This window comes from Corylus avellana, chromosome 1 (genome assembly GCF_965113065.1).
Source record: "Corylus avellana chromosome 1, dhCorAvel1.hap1.2, whole genome shotgun sequence".
NCBI lineage: Eukaryota > Viridiplantae > Streptophyta > Magnoliopsida > Fagales > Betulaceae > Corylus > Corylus avellana.
In genome coordinates, this window is record NC_142490.1 from 24,666,059 (window position 1) to 24,684,515 (window position 18,457).

Here is an 18,457-nt window from a genome sequence, read left to right on the forward strand (position 1 = left end):
ATCCTAAACACATCCTTAGCCTAGTAGCAAAAAACATACTAAAACGATGCTACATTTGGCTCTCTAAATTATTTAAGCTTTTTGTTGAGTACTAGAGTGTTAACAAAAAAAAAAAAAAAAGAAGAGTTTTTCTAATCCCTATCGTCTCTCCTCTCAAATGGATTTGAAGTGATTTTATATATTTATGTTTCGACACGACTTGAATTTGACTTATAACATTAAAATTCGTAATTTTTTACCCGACTTAACAACTCAAGACAAACTTAACACGAAATTTGCATGTTAGGGGTTGAGGGTCAACCCGTTCAATTAAATAATTGAATTAGACTTAACTTATATAATTTTATACACATGCTTCGACACTATTTGAATCTAACATGCTAACACCAATCCTCACCGGTTCTCGTTGTTGTATTTCTTAGCATTCACAGCTCATTTTGCAACTGGTTTGAAGCTATGACAAATAATGTTATTTTATTTTGATTGTCTTTTATTGCACATCTCTTATAAAAAAGAAAAGAAAAGAAAAGAAAAGAAAATTGTGTTGTTTCAAAAACTAAAATAAATAAAATTTGAATAAATTATTCAACTTTTTTTTTTTTGAGAATAATAAATTATTCAACTGATTCAGCTCTTATTGGAAAATTAAAACCAACAAAAATAAATGAATCAAATTTAAACAAATTATTTTACTTTAGCTCCACTCTGGCTGCCCTAAAATCCTAATTCAACCAGTTGCCTACTCTCACACTCGATTCGATTCGATTCAAATCCCTCTCATCGTTGCCACGCAAATCCCTAATTGAGACCCCAAAACTCGGAATTCTAGAGAGAGAGAGAGAGAGATAGAGGAAAGCGCACAGGTGTCGAAATGCTAGGTGGGTTGTACGGAGACCTCCCTCCACCCTCCTCGGCGGAGGAAGAGAAGCCGAGCAATGCAACCGTGTGGTCGAGCAGCGCCAAGATGGCGCCGCCGAACCTCCGCAAGTCGTTGTCGGTGTTTGCACCGCCGCAGACCATTCTCAAATCCCAAACCAAGCCCAAGACCTCCACTTCGGCGCCGGCACAGCCCAAGATTGCAATTTCCTCGGTAGTGCCGGCGCATTCGGTGTCGGTAGTGCCGGAAGACGTAGCCCAAACGGCATTGGTGGGCGTGACGTCGACGGTGATGGAGGAGTACGATCCGGCGAGGCCGAACGACTACGAGGAGTACCGGAGGGAGAAGAAGAGGAAGGCTGTGGAGGCGGAGATGAGGAGGGAGCTTGAGAAGAGGCGGCAGCAGGAGGAGGAGGAGGAGAAGGAGAGGAAGGAGAAGAGGGAGAGGGAGGAGAGGGAAAGAGAGAGGGATTTCGGAGAATCGCGGTTGAACATCTCGGGCGAGGAGGCGTGGAGAAGGCGGGCGGCGATGAGTGGGGCAGTGCCGAGGTCGCCTTCGCCGCCGAGCAGCGGAGACGGGTTTAGCATCGGGAAGTCAGAGACGGTCGGGTTGGGCGTAGGGGCGGGCGGGCAGATGACTGCCGCACAGAGGATGATGGCGAAGATGGGGTGGAAGGAGGGGCAGGGGCTTGGCAAGCAAGAGCAGGGGATTACTACTCCTTTGATGGCCAAGAAGACGGACCGGCGAGCCGGGGTGATTGTGAATGCTAGTGAGTCGAAGCCGGATAAGAAGGTGAAGAGTGTCAACTTCAATGGGATGCCCACTCGGGTTTTGCTGCTTAGGAACATGGTATGCATATGTGTGTTTAACTTCTTAACAAACTTGGTGCCGTTTTATATTTAGGGATGGTTTGGAACTTCAATTATTTCATTTGTTTTCGTGGGAGTTTGAAATTGTACGTTTTCACTGAAGATGCTAGAAAATATGGTTAGCTAACATTTTTTTTTTGATAAGTAGTTAGTTGGTTAGCTAACATTTCGAATCGGAAAGATGGATTTTTTTTTTTTTTTTCGTGTGTTTGAAGTGTATGAAATTTTTATGTGCTTGTTTCTAATGCAACTACCAATAGAACCCACTTTCTGATTCAAAGTTTGCATCAATTTGTTGTAGCTAGAACATCTCAGTTTCTTTGTGCTGCTCATTTGTTGCTTTCAGTTCTCATTGTTTCTGCCTATTGGGTTATAATAGTTATCTATGTCAGATAAGTACCTTTAAGTATGGTGCTCTAGAGGGGTTATATTTTGATAAATAAATTGTTCGAGTAAATGATCGGATCATATTATATTATTTTCTTATAATCATCAGTTTAGTTCATGATTCCAATTTTCCTATCTTTATTCCATGTAATGCTTACAGTTGTCAACAAGTATTGTCTGTTGTTGAAGTAGAGTTTCATTAAGAGGGCCAGTTTAATCTTGTATGGTCAACATGTAGACCATTCCTTTGCCTAGCTGGAAATCATGGTATTGGTATAGGGCCTAGTTAGATTCTTTTGTGGCTCAAGAGCACTTTGGTGTACTCATATGATGGTCATGTGCTAAGGTGTGAATGTGTGGTGCCAATGATATATTGTGTTGGTAAGCTAAATTGGGCTATTCTTAGTGTTGCTTAGGCAACATCTAGACCCTTTTTTGCCTATCCAGGGTCCATAGTGTTTATATATAGGATTAAGTTGGTATTGGTAGCAACAAATGTCTTAGCATTGCTAAGTATGATGCTTATAAGCATTATACCTAAAGGTCATTAATGAATATGTGGCCATTGCAGACAGACAGATGGGTGGGGGATAGTTGTGTATTCACTATTAACTTCCTTAATGCTTTGATTGGTTATGAAATTTAAGTATTTGCCGCTGTGCTAATTTGGAAATCTACAGAGCCTTATAAGATCTCTCTCCTCCCCATGTTACTGGTGCTAGGTAGTGTTTTTTTTTTTTTTGTAAGTAATCACAAATTTATTAAAAAGCGCAAATGCACAACCCAAGTACACAATAGGTATACAAGAGATACACGTAGCTAGCAGAAGAAAAAAATCAAGAAAACATGAAAGCTAGAAATATTAAAATCAAAGGCAGCTGTCTAATGTGACAAACTAATGGATGTTAAGATTAAGTGTGACAAACTTCATTTGCCAAAAAAATGTGTAACAACTTCTTACTTATTGAATTTTACATTGTTTGAAATTAAGAGATGGTAAATAAATTATGGTGTCGTAACCCAAAAGTTTATGAGGTAGATTCTGGTAGATTGCACATCACACTGTTGATATGTAATTCAAGTGGGCCAAAATCTTGAGGAGAACTCTTGCTAGAATGATAAGGGAAAAGAGATTTGTTAGCTTGTGCAAAACATCAGAAATAGGGCAGGAAACCATAGACTTAGTGTACCGTGGAGGTGGATAATTAGGAGTCTATAAAAGAAAAGGTTCTCATGCTTGAAAAGTTCACCTAATTGTATTCGAAAGAGAAAGGAGTAGCGGGAAGAGAGAGGGGGTCAGGTTATCATCCTTCCAGGAGAGGTCAAACCAATCCCCAACTCAATTTCTTCAAATTAGTCAACATGTAGACCTAGACCTTAGTCAACTATTTATATTAGTGTACTGCCAAACTAACTTTTGATGGTGTTGAGCTTACTTCATACAAGCTTAAGCTTATGTTTTTGAGATCATTGTATAAGTAGAATACTGCTTTAGCTGCTACATTGTTGGAAGACTAAAGGACGGGGTCACTCCAAAGAGGCCATCTGGAAAGTTATCTCTACACTATTAAGGTGAAGTATTTAGAGAGAAAGAAATTGGCGCCTATTTTAGGATTGTGAATCTAATGTGCTATATTTAAAATCCTCCTTTTTGAGATCTCTCATAGATTTGGCTATAGCTTATATTCCTAATTTCTCCTCGAATCTTGTAGATCTTGTTAACTTTTTATATTTCAGACACCTTTAGGGTGGTGGTATATGTTGTATACCTTTCATGTACGAGGGTTTTGTTTTTTCTTCTAATAAATTATCATTCATAAAAAAAATACTAGATTATTGCTTTAGGCAATAACCCTACTTCTCTCTCTCTCTCTTTTTATTTTATTTTATTTTTATTTTTTATAAGTAATCATAAATTGATTAAAAAGCGCAACAATGCAACCCAAGTATACAAGGAGTATACAAGAGAGAAGCCTAACTAGTAGCAAAGAGGAGATCTAAGAAAGCATGAAAGTTTGAAATACTACAATCTAAAGAAGCAACCCAAAGAAAGAGTCTCCTTTAATTCCACTAAGGTCCTCTCATAGTCGTCAAAGCTAAGATCGTTTCTTTCCTGCTATAAACACTACATTAGGCAAGGTGGAATCATCTTCCAAACTGCATCAAGCTGAAACCTACCCTTAGTGCTCTCTATTAGGCAAATAGATCTACCACCCTTATAGGCATAACCCAAACCTACCCTACACTGCTTAAGATAGTATTCTAAAGAGCACATGTGATCCCACAATGGAGTAAAAGATGGTTCACTGACTCTCCGTTCTTCTTACACGTAACACCACTTAACCACAATGATATGTCATTCTTTAGGTTGTCCATGGTGAGGATCTTGCCTAAGGCGGCCAACCAAGCAAATAAAGCCTCTTTCAAGGGAGCCTTATTTAGCCAAATACTCCTCCAAGGGAATGGAGTGTTATCAAGGGGAACAAGAACCTTATAGTAAGATCTAACATCAAACAATCCTTTCCAGGAAATCTAAGCCTACTATCAATGCACTCATTGGCAGTGAGAACTGAGTTTTGAATCTGCCTACCCTTGATGAAAGCGTTCTGAGGCCTAAAAATGATTCTCTACAACTATTTTCAACCTATTAGCTAGAACTTTGGCCACAATCTTATACACTCCACCCACTAAGCTAATAGGTCGAAACTCTTTGATATCGCCCTTGGTTTCTTTGGAATAAGAGAAATGCAGGCAGCGTTGAAACTTTTTTCAAATGTACCTCTAGTATGAAAATCATGGAAGATGATGTCTACTTTAAGCACCTCCCAACAAGCTTGGAAAAAACTCGTCATAAAACCATAAGGACCCAGGGCATTGTCACCATTAAAGGCTTTCACCACCTCATAGACCTCATCATCCTTAAGGGGTCTCTCCAACCAATTGGCCTCCTCCCCGCTAATGGAATCAAGTGAGAGGCCATCCAACCTGGGACACCAACTAAACCACTCAATAACAAGCTATCGTAGAACTGCACAATGTGCTCTTTGATCCCTAATTGATACGAACAAATTGTACCATTAACCACAACTGCTCAATTGAATTGTTCCTACTATTAGAATTAGCCACTTGATGGAAGAACTTCGTGCACTTGTCAACCTCTCTTAACCCTAGTGCCCTTGATTTTTGCCTCCCACTTACCTCTTCCAAAAGCGTAGTCCTCTCCAATTCATTGGTCACTATGGCCTTCCTCATTATCTCCTCCTCAACTAAATCTTTCTCATCCTCTAAACATTCAAGGACCCATAAATCAGCTTAAGGCAGTTTCTTTTTCTCTATATTGCCAAACTCTTTTGCATTCCATGCTTTTAAATCTGATTATAGAGCCTTAAGTTTGCAGGCTAGGATGTAACTTGGAGTTTACCCCTTCTACAAAATTCTATGACTTTAGCCACATGTTCTTGAATTTGAAGCATCTTATAACTCCAAGAATGCGTCCACAATAGAGAAGAATGGGAAAATGATTTGAACAAAGTCTAGGTAGCCTCTTGTGGAGCAAATAAGGGAATTGGGATTCCCAAATTGGGAAAACTAGGAATTTATTGATCCAAAGCCAAGAGGCAGGGTCAGTGTTACTAGACCTTGTAAAAGAGCCGCCTACAAGGGGAATGTCGATGCGCCCCTGCTTAAAAATGAAATCAGAAAACTCCAACGGAGTTCACCCGATCTCTCATTCGAAAATGCGAGTTACATTGAAATCAACCCCCCCCCCCCCCCCCCCCCCCCCCCCCCCCCCCCCCCCCAATGCTATGGTAAGTCCGACCAAGTAAGCAAACCAGTCAGTTCATCCCACAAAAGCCTTCTATCATCATCGACATTTGGGCCATAAATACCCAAGTAAAATGATCCTCGATATTTATGAAAGAAGCAACCACTAAGAATTCACCCACAAACCCATCAATTTTCTCCAACCCTCCTATCCCACATGAGCAGAACACCACCGCACGCCCCCTAGAGTCTAAACAACACCAATCTACATGACTACACCCCCATAAGCCACGCACAATGTTATAGGACATACTCTCCAATTTGGTCTCCTGAAGGCATATAGCATCAACCTGCCATTCTCTAAGTAAATTTCTGATTCTAAGATGTCTCTCTCCATCATTCAAACCTATTATGCTCCATGATAAAATTTTGGGCTTCATGAATGAACGAGGTACCCTTCCCCTTAACTCTGCTACAGCTTGAACATCCACCCGTAGAGTCATAATTGATAGAGCAAGATAATCTTTTCAACTCTCTAAGACTTGTGACGGCTGTGATTCAGATTTGGAATTCCACTCCTCTTGATTATAACTCGCTTCAATGGTTGTGAGCAATGCGATAAATTGCCCCTTCATACCCTTCACAAGAAAGCCCACTACATACGAATGACCTTCACCTTCTGCAAAACCCAACTAGAGGCTGAAGGTGAGTAGCAGCTCAACGATTCAAACCCAAGGGGCTCATCCCTGAAAAGAAGAGCCAATTCCGAACCTGCCACACCAATTTTATCTACACCACACACATCAAACCCATATATATTAGAAGAATCTACACCATCCAAATAGCTAGCTTCACCCACCTTGGCCTATGCTCCTATCATGTTCTCCTTGTTATCCTTAATTGACTGACTCAACTTCTTATCCAATCACGGTGAATCTTTGTCCGATTCACAACCACCTAGACCCAAAATTACCCTCGACAGGTAGTTCAACTCCAAGTGCAAGCGTTCTATCCTTCTCCAGTGAACATTCAACAAAAGCATCACCATCGATAGAGGGGTCGACAAAACTCACATGATGGCCCAAGCATAACAATAAGCTTTTGTACCTAACCACCAACGGTTTTTGAGATGGAGGTTGAGGTTGCTGTTGCGGTTGAATATCCTCCAGCAAGATAGGCAGAGCACCACCAATAGCTGAGTAATCGAAGTCAATCTCCATAATCCCTTTGCCCTTATCTTGAAGTTGCACGAGCTTTGCTCAAGAACCCTCCTGTGAGCTGATCTGATTGCTCGCCACCCCATTGGAGATCAGACCTCCCTTCAAAGAGTTCACATTGATACTCGAAACCAAACACGGAATGGCGTATCACCCGGACTGCGTTTTCACCCTCTAGATGGGGGTGGCCTGGTTTATAAAATTCGACCCTTTTGATTGACCCGCCAACAAAGTAATGGGTAGCTCAATGTTTCACACACAAGGGGCACATCCTTAGAAAGAAAAGCCAATTTTGAACCTGCCACACCAGTCTTATATGCACCACACACATCAAAGCCATCCATATTAGAAGAATCTTCTCCACTCAAACAGCTAGCTTCACCCACCCTGGCCTGTGCTTGTATTTTTTTTCTCCTTAATCAATTGACCCAACTCGTTATCCAATCATGATGATACTTTGTCCAATTCACAACCACCAAGCCCAAAGAATTACCCTCGATGGGTGGTTCAACTCCAGGTGCTAGCGTGCTGTCCTTCTCTAGTGAACGTTCAGCAAAAGCATCACTGTCAACATAACTCACACTCGGTTGCCCACGCATAAAAATAAGCTTTTGTACCTGACCACCAATGGTTTCTAATATAGGGGGTTGAGGTTGCTGAAACGACTGAATATCCTCCGACGAGATAGGTAGAGCACCGCCAACAACTGTGCAATCAATGTCAATCTCCACAATTCTTTTCACCTTATTGCAAAGCTGCACGCTCTCTGCTCTAGAACCCTCTGGTGAGACGATCTGAATACTCTCCTCCCACCGGAGTTTGGACTGCCCTTCGAAGAGTTCACATTGATACCCGAAACCAAACCTGGAATGGCGTACAACCCGGATCGTGTTTTCACCCTCCAGATGGGTGTGGCTTTGGGTTGCGCCTGGTTTATAAAATTCGACCCTTTAGATTGACCTTCCAGCAAAGTAATGGGGTTTGGATCTACAATTACTGTGCGCAGGATTGGGCCAAATTCTAACACAGGCTCACATCTGTGCTAGCATCTGTCCTTCGAGCTGATCCAGAGTGATCCAGGCCCGTATCAAGCTTTTTAATCAAACGGTCCAGCTCCTCGTTTTTTTAGATTTGCTTTATCTTTTAAAATTCTTGTAACTCATTACATTCACTTGAGTCTTTCTCCTTTTATTTTCCAATAAACTATTTTTATTAAAAAAAGAAAAGAAAAAGTAAGTAAATAAAGCTAGTACCAGACCAAACACATTAAGAACTTAATCAACCTGACTTATTGAGGTTGGATTGGCTTGGTTTTTGGGTTGACACAGTCTGAGTTGCATCCTTAAGTTGGATTTCTTTAGGAGCACATAATTCTCATTTAGTCATGGGCAAGTTTTCTTCAAAATATTTACTATTTTTGTAATATGATGATGACAAAGGAAACAAAAATATAAGAGCAAATAGAAACTGTTTGAACATTAAATCATTGCAAAAATGATGGTTTTTTCGTAATGTGGCTGGGGGCAGCAAGGATGATGGTCACAAGGATACTTTTCCAAGGCTTTTTCAATGGTAGCTGGTAAAAGCTTTTGTGATAGTTCTTGGGGCTCCTTACCATCTCCTTCAACTTCTTGTAGCTTTATTTTTCTTCATCATCTTTTTTATCTACTTCCTCATTTTTTAAAATGTTATTTACTATTCTAGCAAAGGAAGTTGTGGCTTTTTGGTAACTATTGATGTTGTACCACACTCTTTTTCTAAGTACTCCTTTTACACATATGAAATTGTTTATTTCTTTTTATTTTCTTTATTCTTTAATTTTTAATTTTTAATTTCACTGGTATAAGTCAACCAGGCTCAACTTTGCTTTTGGGCATTATAAACTTATAGATAAGCAGAAGATGGAGTTGAAGTACAGATTATCACCACAAGCCCATTTTCTTATAGGATCTTACAATTTAACAATGATGGATTAGGTTAGGTAGTTGGAATAGGATGCATCTTTCTTAAAGGGGAGGTTTTCGTTTTGTTAGAATACTTCGTGTTGTCTTTGCTTCTATGATATTGGCAGGTCCAACTAGCCAATATCATAGAAGCAAAGACAGGCAGTCCAAAATTGTCATAGCAGCTGTTGCCAGCAACTATCATTTATGCAATGGCCAAGACAGTTTGTGTTTGCTCATTGCCATTATCACCAACTATTTATCCGAACATTTTACCAACAAAAGAAGGGAGGTTACGCATTGTGGTAGTGAATGGGATTCATTATCCAATTAGAAAGTGTCATTTTTTTTTATAACAAGTTAAGGTCCTCAGCTCCTAAAGCACTATCCTCTATTGTTCAAATTTCTATGTGGGCTAGACTTCCTTTATTTCGATACACTTACATCTACTGATCTACAGCATCGCATACATTTGTATGCATGTGCCATGTCATCTTTTCTGCATGGTAAAACACAAATTTCTGCATATTTAGTTATTAATTTCCTTTAGTCTCATACCATGGTAAAATTCTTAGGTTTTAACTCGTTGGTTCTGATTTCTCTTCCAATTGGATTGGCCATTTGTTCTGTCTTGGGTTGAAGACTTGATTATAATTTTTTCCTTTTTATCTTTCGTTTTATTGATGGAACTAGCAAATTACAATAACTAGGTCTGAGCACCGATCCAATCAAGTCAGTACTCTGCCCATACCAACCCTCGCCTCGCCAGGAGTTGGTAGGCGGGTTTAGTACCTGCCTAAATTCATTTACTGTTATCACATCAAATGAATAAATACTTTTGTAACCAAAACATCATTAGTTCTCTTGTGATAATTTATACTATGTTACCTGCCTAAACATATATACAGAAGCTGCAGAAATGGAATTGCTGGAGACATGGGATTATGTCATGATATATTTCATACATTTCCAAGGGAAGTAGAATGTATTTTGATATATTCCAGCAGTGGCATTTGTATACTTTCATTATTTGTCAACATTGGTATCTCCCAAAATTATTCTCATCCTCACACCCGAACATATAATCCTTGGTGAATATTCCATGGAACTCTTGGTCTTGGTTTTCGGGAAAATGTAGATTTGTAAAATGCAGCTGGGAAACCCTCACCAGCTTGTACTTGCAGCACAGGGATGTCAATATTTTGTTGATAGTTATACCTCATTTTCGAAAATTGATTGAGTGGCTTCTTTTTTATATGGACTCAGTGATGTTGATAACTCCATGCTAACCTGTTACCTATCTTCCATCCTCTGATATTTCGAAAACTTGGGCAGGATCGGCTCAGTGCCAGTTGTAACCTATATCCTATTTCCTATGTGTTGATAACTCCATGGACTCAATGCGTTGTATAATTATGTTTTTCTTTTTCTTTTGCATTTTACTCTTTGAATCTCTCTAAATTGATGATGCAGCTATGAATCAATTTCAAACATTAAACATTAATTTAGTGGTCATCGTGTGACAATTTGTTGTCTTCATTTTTTTTTTTTTTTGCTGTGTGCTGCTTTAATGAAAGATGAAAATGGCTAACTATTTTTTTTCTTGAAGGTGGGCCCTGGTGAGGTTGATGACGAGCTAGAAGATGAGGTAGCATCAGAGTGTGCTAAGTACGGAACGGTAACTCGGGTTCTTATCTTTGAGATAACAGAGCCAAATTTTCCAACCAATGAGGCAGTCAGAATCTTTGTTCAGTTTGAGAGACCAGAAGAAACAACCAAAGCGTTGGTTGACCTGGATGGTCGCTACTTTGGAGGTAGGGTGGTTCGTGCCTCATTCCATGATGAGGAGAGGTTCAGCAAGAACGAGCTGGCTCCAATGCCAGGAGAAATCCCTGGTTATACATAAAAATTAACTTCAAGTTTTAGTGCAAGCTAAATGATCCTTGTCTAGGGTTTGTTGAAACATATGAGATAGACTAGGGTTTTGATTTTCATTGAGATTGTGTTGTAAGTAGCATTCAAAATCAGGAGCAATGTGATCAAATCTTAACAATTAGCCTGCCCATGATTTATCATAATTCAATTTTGTGCCTTGGAAAGGTAAGACTTAATGTTTAAGTTATGATTTTGTTGGGGGGAAACTAGATTCGGAAATTATCAAGGCAGTCCCTAAGATGTGAAAAGATGAATTTATTTCTAATGGTTTTTTACAAACCATTCCTGATAGCCTTCTTTCTTGTGCTGTCATTGCCAAAATGGTATTGGATTAATCAATTTTTAGTGTTATGTATATTCTTAGAATCCTATTAAGAGCTCTCTCTCTCTCTCACCCGCACAAATGTATGTTAGGTTTTGGGTTTTGAAGTGTTATGGAATTACATTTGAAAAAGTGTTGCAAGTGAGGATCACATTTGAAAACTTGTTGGATAAAAATTTGGAGTAATTTCACTTTAAACTTCTGAATTACTAAGAGATTTGAGAAGACCCTTTCGATGTTCGACAAAACCTTTCAATTTGAACCCTTAAACTTTCAATTGCAGTCAATTTAAACCCCTTGGTCAGATTTTAAACGTTAAAAGTGAGGCAATGATGTTTATATCCTTTGACTCTTTTATAAAATTTTAAATTTACCCTTAATTCCAATTTTTTTTTTTTTTTTTAACAAAAAAGGGTTCGTGTCCTAACCATGGGCTAGCAGGCTGTGACCCACACGGGTCTAGCTGTGACCCCTGCCTGGTTCTGCTGACCAACACCTAGGATGCAGCCGTGAGGTCTGGCCTGACCAACCGTGAGGTTTGGCTTGACCTGCGTGGGTTTGGCCAAGCCCAATTGACCCATGTTTCTTTCTTTTTTTTTTTTTTTTTAAAAAAAAAACAAAAACAAAAATTAGTCCTTTTAGGTATTGTCGTTAGAAGTTAACGGCTAAATTTGATAGAGGAGCTCAAATTGATTGCAATTGAAAGTTCAGAGGTCCAAATTGAGATGTTTTGAACATTGGAGGGGTTTTCTCAAATTGCGTGGTAATTCAGAGGCCTAAAGTAAAGTTAACCCTTAAAATTTTGTTTTAATATAAACTGCCGTAGAGGTGAAAATGCGGTTACTAGTAAAATTTATTAACTGCAACCACTAACCGCCGTTTAGCAGTTATTAAATAACCGCCTCCGCTAACCGCTTTTTACAAGTTGGGCCTTCTAGGCCAATTTTGAGAGTTGGACCTTTTTTTGGGCCCACTTTAATTGTTTTTTCTCCCTTTTATTTTTTATTTTATTTTTTGCCTTTTCAGGGCCGTTTTAGTATCAAACTTTGCTATATACCTCAAATTGGGCCGAATTAGTATAAAAGGAGCCCATATTGAAAAATCTAAAATATTTGACCACAAATTTACATTAGTTTACATTTACTTGTACTAAAAAAAATTCCTTAAATGCATTTCATAATTTGTTAAGAATCAACATTTACCAATGTTTTAAACAAGGAATTAAACACACTTACAAATAAAATTTCCAAAATCCTTGTAGGTCACCTTCTACATAACATATAATACAAATAAAATTATAACAATTCTTATAAATCATTATTTCACTTGTACACAACATTCAAATAAAGCACATAAAAAAGTTCACAATCAAAGATAATAACCATAATTCATAATCAGTATATAAATCCATAAACTCAATTGTAGTTATAAATAACACATTGTTTAATCCAATGCTAATTAATAATTAATTTGATATTATATGAACTGTGATTATCATTGTACATGAATAATATGAACCATATGATTTACTTGTAGACTTATGACTCGTGAGTTATGTCATATTATATATCTATTATTTGTTATTATATAATCATATGATTTAATGATCAATTCATCACATGATATAATCATATAAATTATAGTGATAATATATTAATACTTAAATTGTGTTTTAATTATCTCAAAAAATTATAATTTAATGATCATGTTATAAGTATAAATATTATTATTATTATAATTATAAAAACATATAAATATATATTATATAAAAAAGCGGTTAGCGGCCAGTTAATAACCGCTCGCCTTTTCAGTCCCTCTAAATTGGTAAAATTATCAGTTCTTGTTGCTTGGCACCAATACTTCAAATTGTTGCTCGTTCTTGTCCCTGGAAGCTGCCTAGCTAGTTTGAGTATATTATGTTTCTTCAGGTCAACAAGTTTGTTTCAGTCGTTAATTCAGCTTCAAATTTGGATGCTAATTAAACCGGTTTGGCAAACAATTTTGAAAAGAGATGGTTGGGTAAAGGAAAATCTTTCTTTGTTCTAAAGTTGGTAGCATGTGCAGAAACAGTAAAAATGACGGGTCTTGATTCTTGAAGTACACGTGAGATATGATCTATTTAGGCTATCCTGTCGCTTATTCCAATGGTTGAGTCTTACATTACATAGACTTTCACAATAACCGACAGATAATTGGTGTAAATCTAGCAGATTGGACAACTAAATGTTAATGCTAGTAATTTGTCCATCTTAATAGACTGATTGTTCATTGTCACCCAGATGAATCATTTATTTTTGTAACAAAGAATTGAAAACAAAAGAAAGAGAGACAAAAAAGAAGACAAAGGTGCACTGCACCGTTCACTAGAAGTGGATAATCAGATCAAACTTGTAAATGGGGGTGCAAACAACAGTTGACCTAGTTTTATATATGTCTTCATTGGCCTCAAATAAAAATAAAGTATTAAAAAAATAGAGAATAAGAAATAAAAATTCAAAGAGGGAATGGGAAACACACACAGAATTGCGTGACCCTAAAGCCAAAGAGAAAAATGAAACACAAAATACTAAACCACAACCATTTCTCTTTTCTGATTAAACAAACAAAATGGGTTCCTAATTCCTTCACCACCCCACAAATATACATTTAGATTAGCAGATCACCATTTCCACCCAAAAACCAAGAAAAAAAAAAACAAAGAGCCTTCTTTTCCATCACTTTCCTCCTTAAATTAATTATTCTCTTTCTGTAAACTTCTATTCTACTCTACTACTAGTATTTCTACCTAGTTTTCATCCAGATCACAAAAAAGAAAAGAAAAAAGTTAGTAATATCCAACTCTTGATCTCTAAGCGCGACGCAGAGGAGACCCATCCGGCGTGTTCTGGTTGGACGCCCTCGCTTCCTGCACGTACAACTGTTCAGGATACACGTGTCCCAACCCCATTGGCCCACCACCACCACATCCAGAAAGCCCACCGTACATGCAGAGCTGGTCAATAGGAATATCACCGTCAGCGGAAGCTCCGCCACCAACAGGGACGTAAAGCGAGCTTATAACAGTAGACCCACCACCCCCATTGCTGTTGTTGTTGTTCATAGAGTCCCTTAATGGCGACGCTGTGGTTGAGCAGTACTCTCGTCCTCCTCCTCCGCCGCCGCCGCCGTCACCCACCACAACCGTGCTGCTCGGCGTTGCGCTGTTGTTGCTCGCTCTCCACGACGACCCACAAACCGGACAGCAACCCCAACCCTGGAAACACAAAAAAAAGATATAAAACTTTGTTTGGTTAGCGAGAAAATGGAAGAAAAAAAAAAGTTAATTTACATGGGGTGAGGAGAAGGAGCGGTAGGTGGTGCCGTCGGGGAGAACAACCCATCCGGCCTCCTTGGCGAGCTCTCGGAGGACCTCGTTGATGTCTGCGCGAGGAGAGAGGAGGTATCCGCCGTGCTTTCTGAGGCCGTGGAAGATGTTGGTGGTGATTGCCCTCCTCTGCCTCTCCCTCATCTTCGTCTTCTCCTTCTCGCTCTCCGTCCTCCTCGTACACTGCATCCCAACGCTCGCCTTCGCCGCCTTTCCCACCGGCTTCATCTTCTTCTTCTTCTTTACTCCCTCTGTTTGTGTGAGGTCTGGTTCTGAAATGGTAGGCGTACTGGGAAGTTCTGGTTTTTGATCGGACAGGTGGGTGAGTGCCACGTGGTGGGTCTGATGCGTTAAGAAATAAATATAAAATAATAATTAAGAAATTAAAAAAATATATATTTAGAGAATCGGGTGTCTTCGTTGTGCATGAGATGGGGAAGGTGGAGGAGTGACAAAAGCGTGTTTTGGGGTTGGGAGAGCGTGGGAAATACGTGCTAATGGTGGCGCGTGAAAAGGAGGGAGGGAGGGAGGGAGAGCGGCGGCCGAAAGGACAGAAGGTGAGTTTTGACTGCTGTGGATTAGGCTTACTGACACTCAGATATGGTGATGGAAAATAGAGCCTTTTTTGCTTTTCAACTGTTTCAGTTTTTGGTAAAAGACCGACTTTTGAATTTGTTCGATATATATATATATATATATATATATAGCTATGTTTGCCAAGAGAAGGGTCCGACACTGTAGTTGGAACGGCACTGTTTTAGCTACAGTGCCAACTGACACGTGGCAACAAAATTGACTTTTTAATTGTTATTATTATTATTTTTTTAAAGCAAAATATATATATATATATATATATATATATATATATATGAGGAAGAAGATGGGGTGGTTCCAGCCACCCCTTGGCCAAAATGGGGTGGCCGGACCACTCCCATTTTTGGCCAAGGGAGTGGCTCCTCAGGCCGATCTGGGGGTGGTTCGACCACCCCCATGGCCAAGGGGGTGGCCCGGCCACCCCCTTGGCCAAAAAAAAAAAAAAAAAGGGGAACGGGTGCATTTGGGGGTGGCCGGACCACCCCCAAATACACCCGTTCCCTTTCTTTTTTTTTTTTTGGCCAAAAATGGGGTGGTCCGGCCACCCCATTTTGGCCAAGGGGTGGCTGGAACCACCCCATCTTCTTCCTCATTTTTTTTTTTTTTTAATATTTTGCTTTAAAAAAAAAAATTAACAATTAAAAAGTCAATTTTGTTGCCACGTGTCAGTTGACACTGTAGTTGGAACAGTGCCGCTCCAGCTACAGTGCCGGACCCTTCTCTTGGCAAACATAGCTTATATATTTTTTGTCAAAGGAATCATTTTTTTGAGGATATATTTTTGGTTCGTACGAAAAAAAAAAAAAAAAAAAAAAGTTCACGATTTCTAGCAACCTCGGGGATGGTTCCTAACAATTTGAAAATTCAAAAAATTGTTTATAAAATTTAAAACGGAAACTATTTTTCAAAATTAAAGAAGTTTTTTAATCAAATCAAAAATATGTTTGGTAAGAACATTATTTTCGATCGAATTAATCATTGAAGAGTAGGAAAAATATTTTTTTCCACCGTAACAAACGGAACCTTAATCTTTAAAATCACGTGTTTTTAAGAACACATCATTTTGTTTGAAATTGAATAATCTTTTAGTTTTTAAATCATATATTTTAAAAAACGTACTTTCAAATAATGCTTTTTTCTTGCTATTTAAATTAAAATGGTACCTGTGGTATACAGAATTGCATTACAAAACGCACTTTATTTTCATTCTTCAAGGATTACACCAATATATTTTATGGATGAATCCCAATTAAGTAAGAAAAATAGATGTCTAATACCTTAAATGTTGCTTTACAAAGGTATCTCTCTTGCTTTACACATCCTCGTGAGAAAGAAGGGAGATTAATCACCTTTTTTTGCTCATGGGTAAAGTAGTAGAGAATAAAGATATTTAGACTTTGCATTATTTTTCTTGTCTCAACTTTATGACCTTCAAACTTCGACCTTTTTTGGTCTATTTTCATTAAAAAATAATTTCTTTTAAAATATTTAAAGAATCATTCCCTTTTTCTTTTGAGAATTCTATTTTTTTAAGCTCTTTTTTTTTTGTTTGCTAATCCAAGTCGGATGGTAAACAGTCCCAGTGGCAAAGCCAGACAATTCATATTGGTGGTGCCACCAAATTTTTTTTGGCGTCCTATAAAATATATGCATCCTAATTTTTTTTTTTGCATCCAATAAAATATCCTAAAAATTTGGTAATTCACATAATATATGCATTACAAAAAAGTATCTATAAAAGTTTATACATATTAAACAAGTTAAATATTCAAGTTAAATCACGACTCCATAAGAAACAAGCAAAGTTTATAAACATTAAACAACAAAATAAACTGTTATACAAATATTAAAGTTTTTTCAATCATTCAAATTAATAGTGAATTTATTAACGAAACTGTTATGCACCCTAATGGACAGAAAAGCAACTGCAAGGCTAATAATAATGTATCTAAACATCTGAATTGTGTAGAAGAGACAACTGCAAGCCACAACTGAAATATTCTCATTTTTTTATGTTTTTGTAGGATAATGTTATCTCCACACTTGCTATAAATACCGCATTCGTATAGGATAATGTAATGCTACTTTTTTCTTACTACTGTGATTTCATGTGTTGTTTGGTGCCTTGAATATCTCAAGTCCTTCACGTGGGGCCCATCAAGTTTTGTCTTGTTTGTTTTGGCCTTTTGAAGTTGTAGCCGACTCTTTCTTTTTTCCTTCTTTGAGTTGGTTTTGGATTTACAATACTTTCTCTTTTTACGAGAAGTAAACCAACTTTGCAAACTATAAAAGAGATGCATTGCAACATAGTGACTTGGGAGAAAAATTAGAAACCACATATTTCATTAGGTTTTTCTTATTTTGTTGTTTGTGGCACTTAGAGAAGAAGAGAGTTTTTTTTTGTTAATTTTTTCTCTCTTTTGTATTTTTCTCTTTTATGTGAGAGTGGAATTTGAGTGTATTGGAACTTTGGGTTTTGAGTGATTTTCTCTCCGTTATCTTTTGTACTCCATCTTTTGATAGTGAATTTTTTCCATGTCGTCTCTGCCAGTAGATGTAGGCTTGTTAAGTCGAACCACTTAAATCTTAGTATTATGTGTAATTGATCTATTTTTCTATTCTATAATTTTCTGCTTGTTTGAGATTCTGTATTTTTAATTCCATGTACAACATCATGAAAGATAAAAGGATGAGAATTTTTGGTTTGTCCCACATGTTATCTCGCATGGTACATATTTGAGATAGACCAAGCTAATTAAGAAAAGAAAAAATATTTTCAGATCAATCTATTGATGACAATAATTTTTTAAAATAAGTCAATCCATTCAATCAATATCAATATGAATTTTAACTAGCAGCCAATGCTAACAGCAGTAACTAGCCCAGATGGAAATCAAAAATCCATATCTGTGGCTGTGTAAACTCTTCCTTCTTCTTCTCTGTCTTCAAATTAATTTCAACACAGCTTCTCAGTTGAAGTGAATACATTGTAGAACTGTAAACATTTTGAGACTTTTAGCATAAACATGAAATATAATGATATATACAGACAGACTACTGCACAAATTTATTAATGAAAATCAACAAGAAATATCAAGTAAACAGAGAAAAAACAGAGGATTACAAAAGTTTAGGAAATTAGGGCTGTGACTCACCTTGATTTTGATTTTTTCTAAGAACCCCG

At 37.9% G+C, this 18,457-nt stretch overlaps 2 protein-coding genes across 2 annotated transcripts; one reads left to right on the forward strand and one right to left on the reverse strand.

The window, feature by feature from the left end:
* The first annotated feature begins 669 nt into the window (after positions 1 to 669).
* On the forward strand, positions 670 to 11,241 carry DRT111 (D111/G-patch domain-containing protein). The gene is made up of 2 exons (XM_059582830.2): positions 670 to 1,726; positions 10,668 to 11,241. Exons 1-2 carry the CDS (start codon positions 872 to 874, stop codon positions 10,962 to 10,964), a joined length of 1,152 nt encoding a protein of 383 aa, XP_059438813.1. The 5' UTR covers positions 670 to 871; the 3' UTR covers positions 10,965 to 11,241.
* A 2,922-nt stretch (positions 11,242 to 14,163) lies between these two features.
* Positions 14,164 to 14,933, reverse strand: LOC132169534 (uncharacterized). The gene is made up of 2 exons (XM_059580558.2): positions 14,644 to 14,933; positions 14,164 to 14,568 (listed from the first exon to the last, which is right to left on the reverse strand). The coding sequence occupies exons 1-2, from the start codon at positions 14,905 to 14,907 to the stop codon at positions 14,164 to 14,166; spliced, it is 669 nt and encodes a 222-aa protein (XP_059436541.2). The 5' UTR covers positions 14,908 to 14,933.
* Between the last annotated feature and the right edge of the window lie 3,524 nt (positions 14,934 to 18,457).

What these genes read in the sequence shown, in the direction of transcription:
- DRT111 (XM_059582830.2), top strand. Translation starts at nt 872, where the DNA reads ATGCTAGGTGGGTTGTACGGAGACCTCCCTCCACCCTCCTCGGCGGAG. An exon ending in TTTTGCTGCTTAGGAACATG is followed by an intron (nt 1,727 to 10,667) that starts GTATGCATATGT and finishes TTTTTCTTGAAG; the next exon opens with GTGGGCCCTGGTGAGGTTGA.
- LOC132169534 (XM_059580558.2), bottom strand. Translation starts at nt 14,907, where the DNA reads ATGAAGCCGGTGGGAAAGGCGGCGAAGGCGAGCGTTGGGATGCAGTGT. An exon ending in GCTCCTTCTCCTCACCCCAT is followed by an intron (nt 14,569 to 14,643) that starts GTAAATTAACTT and finishes TTGTGTTTCCAG; the next exon opens with GGTTGGGGTTGCTGTCCGGT.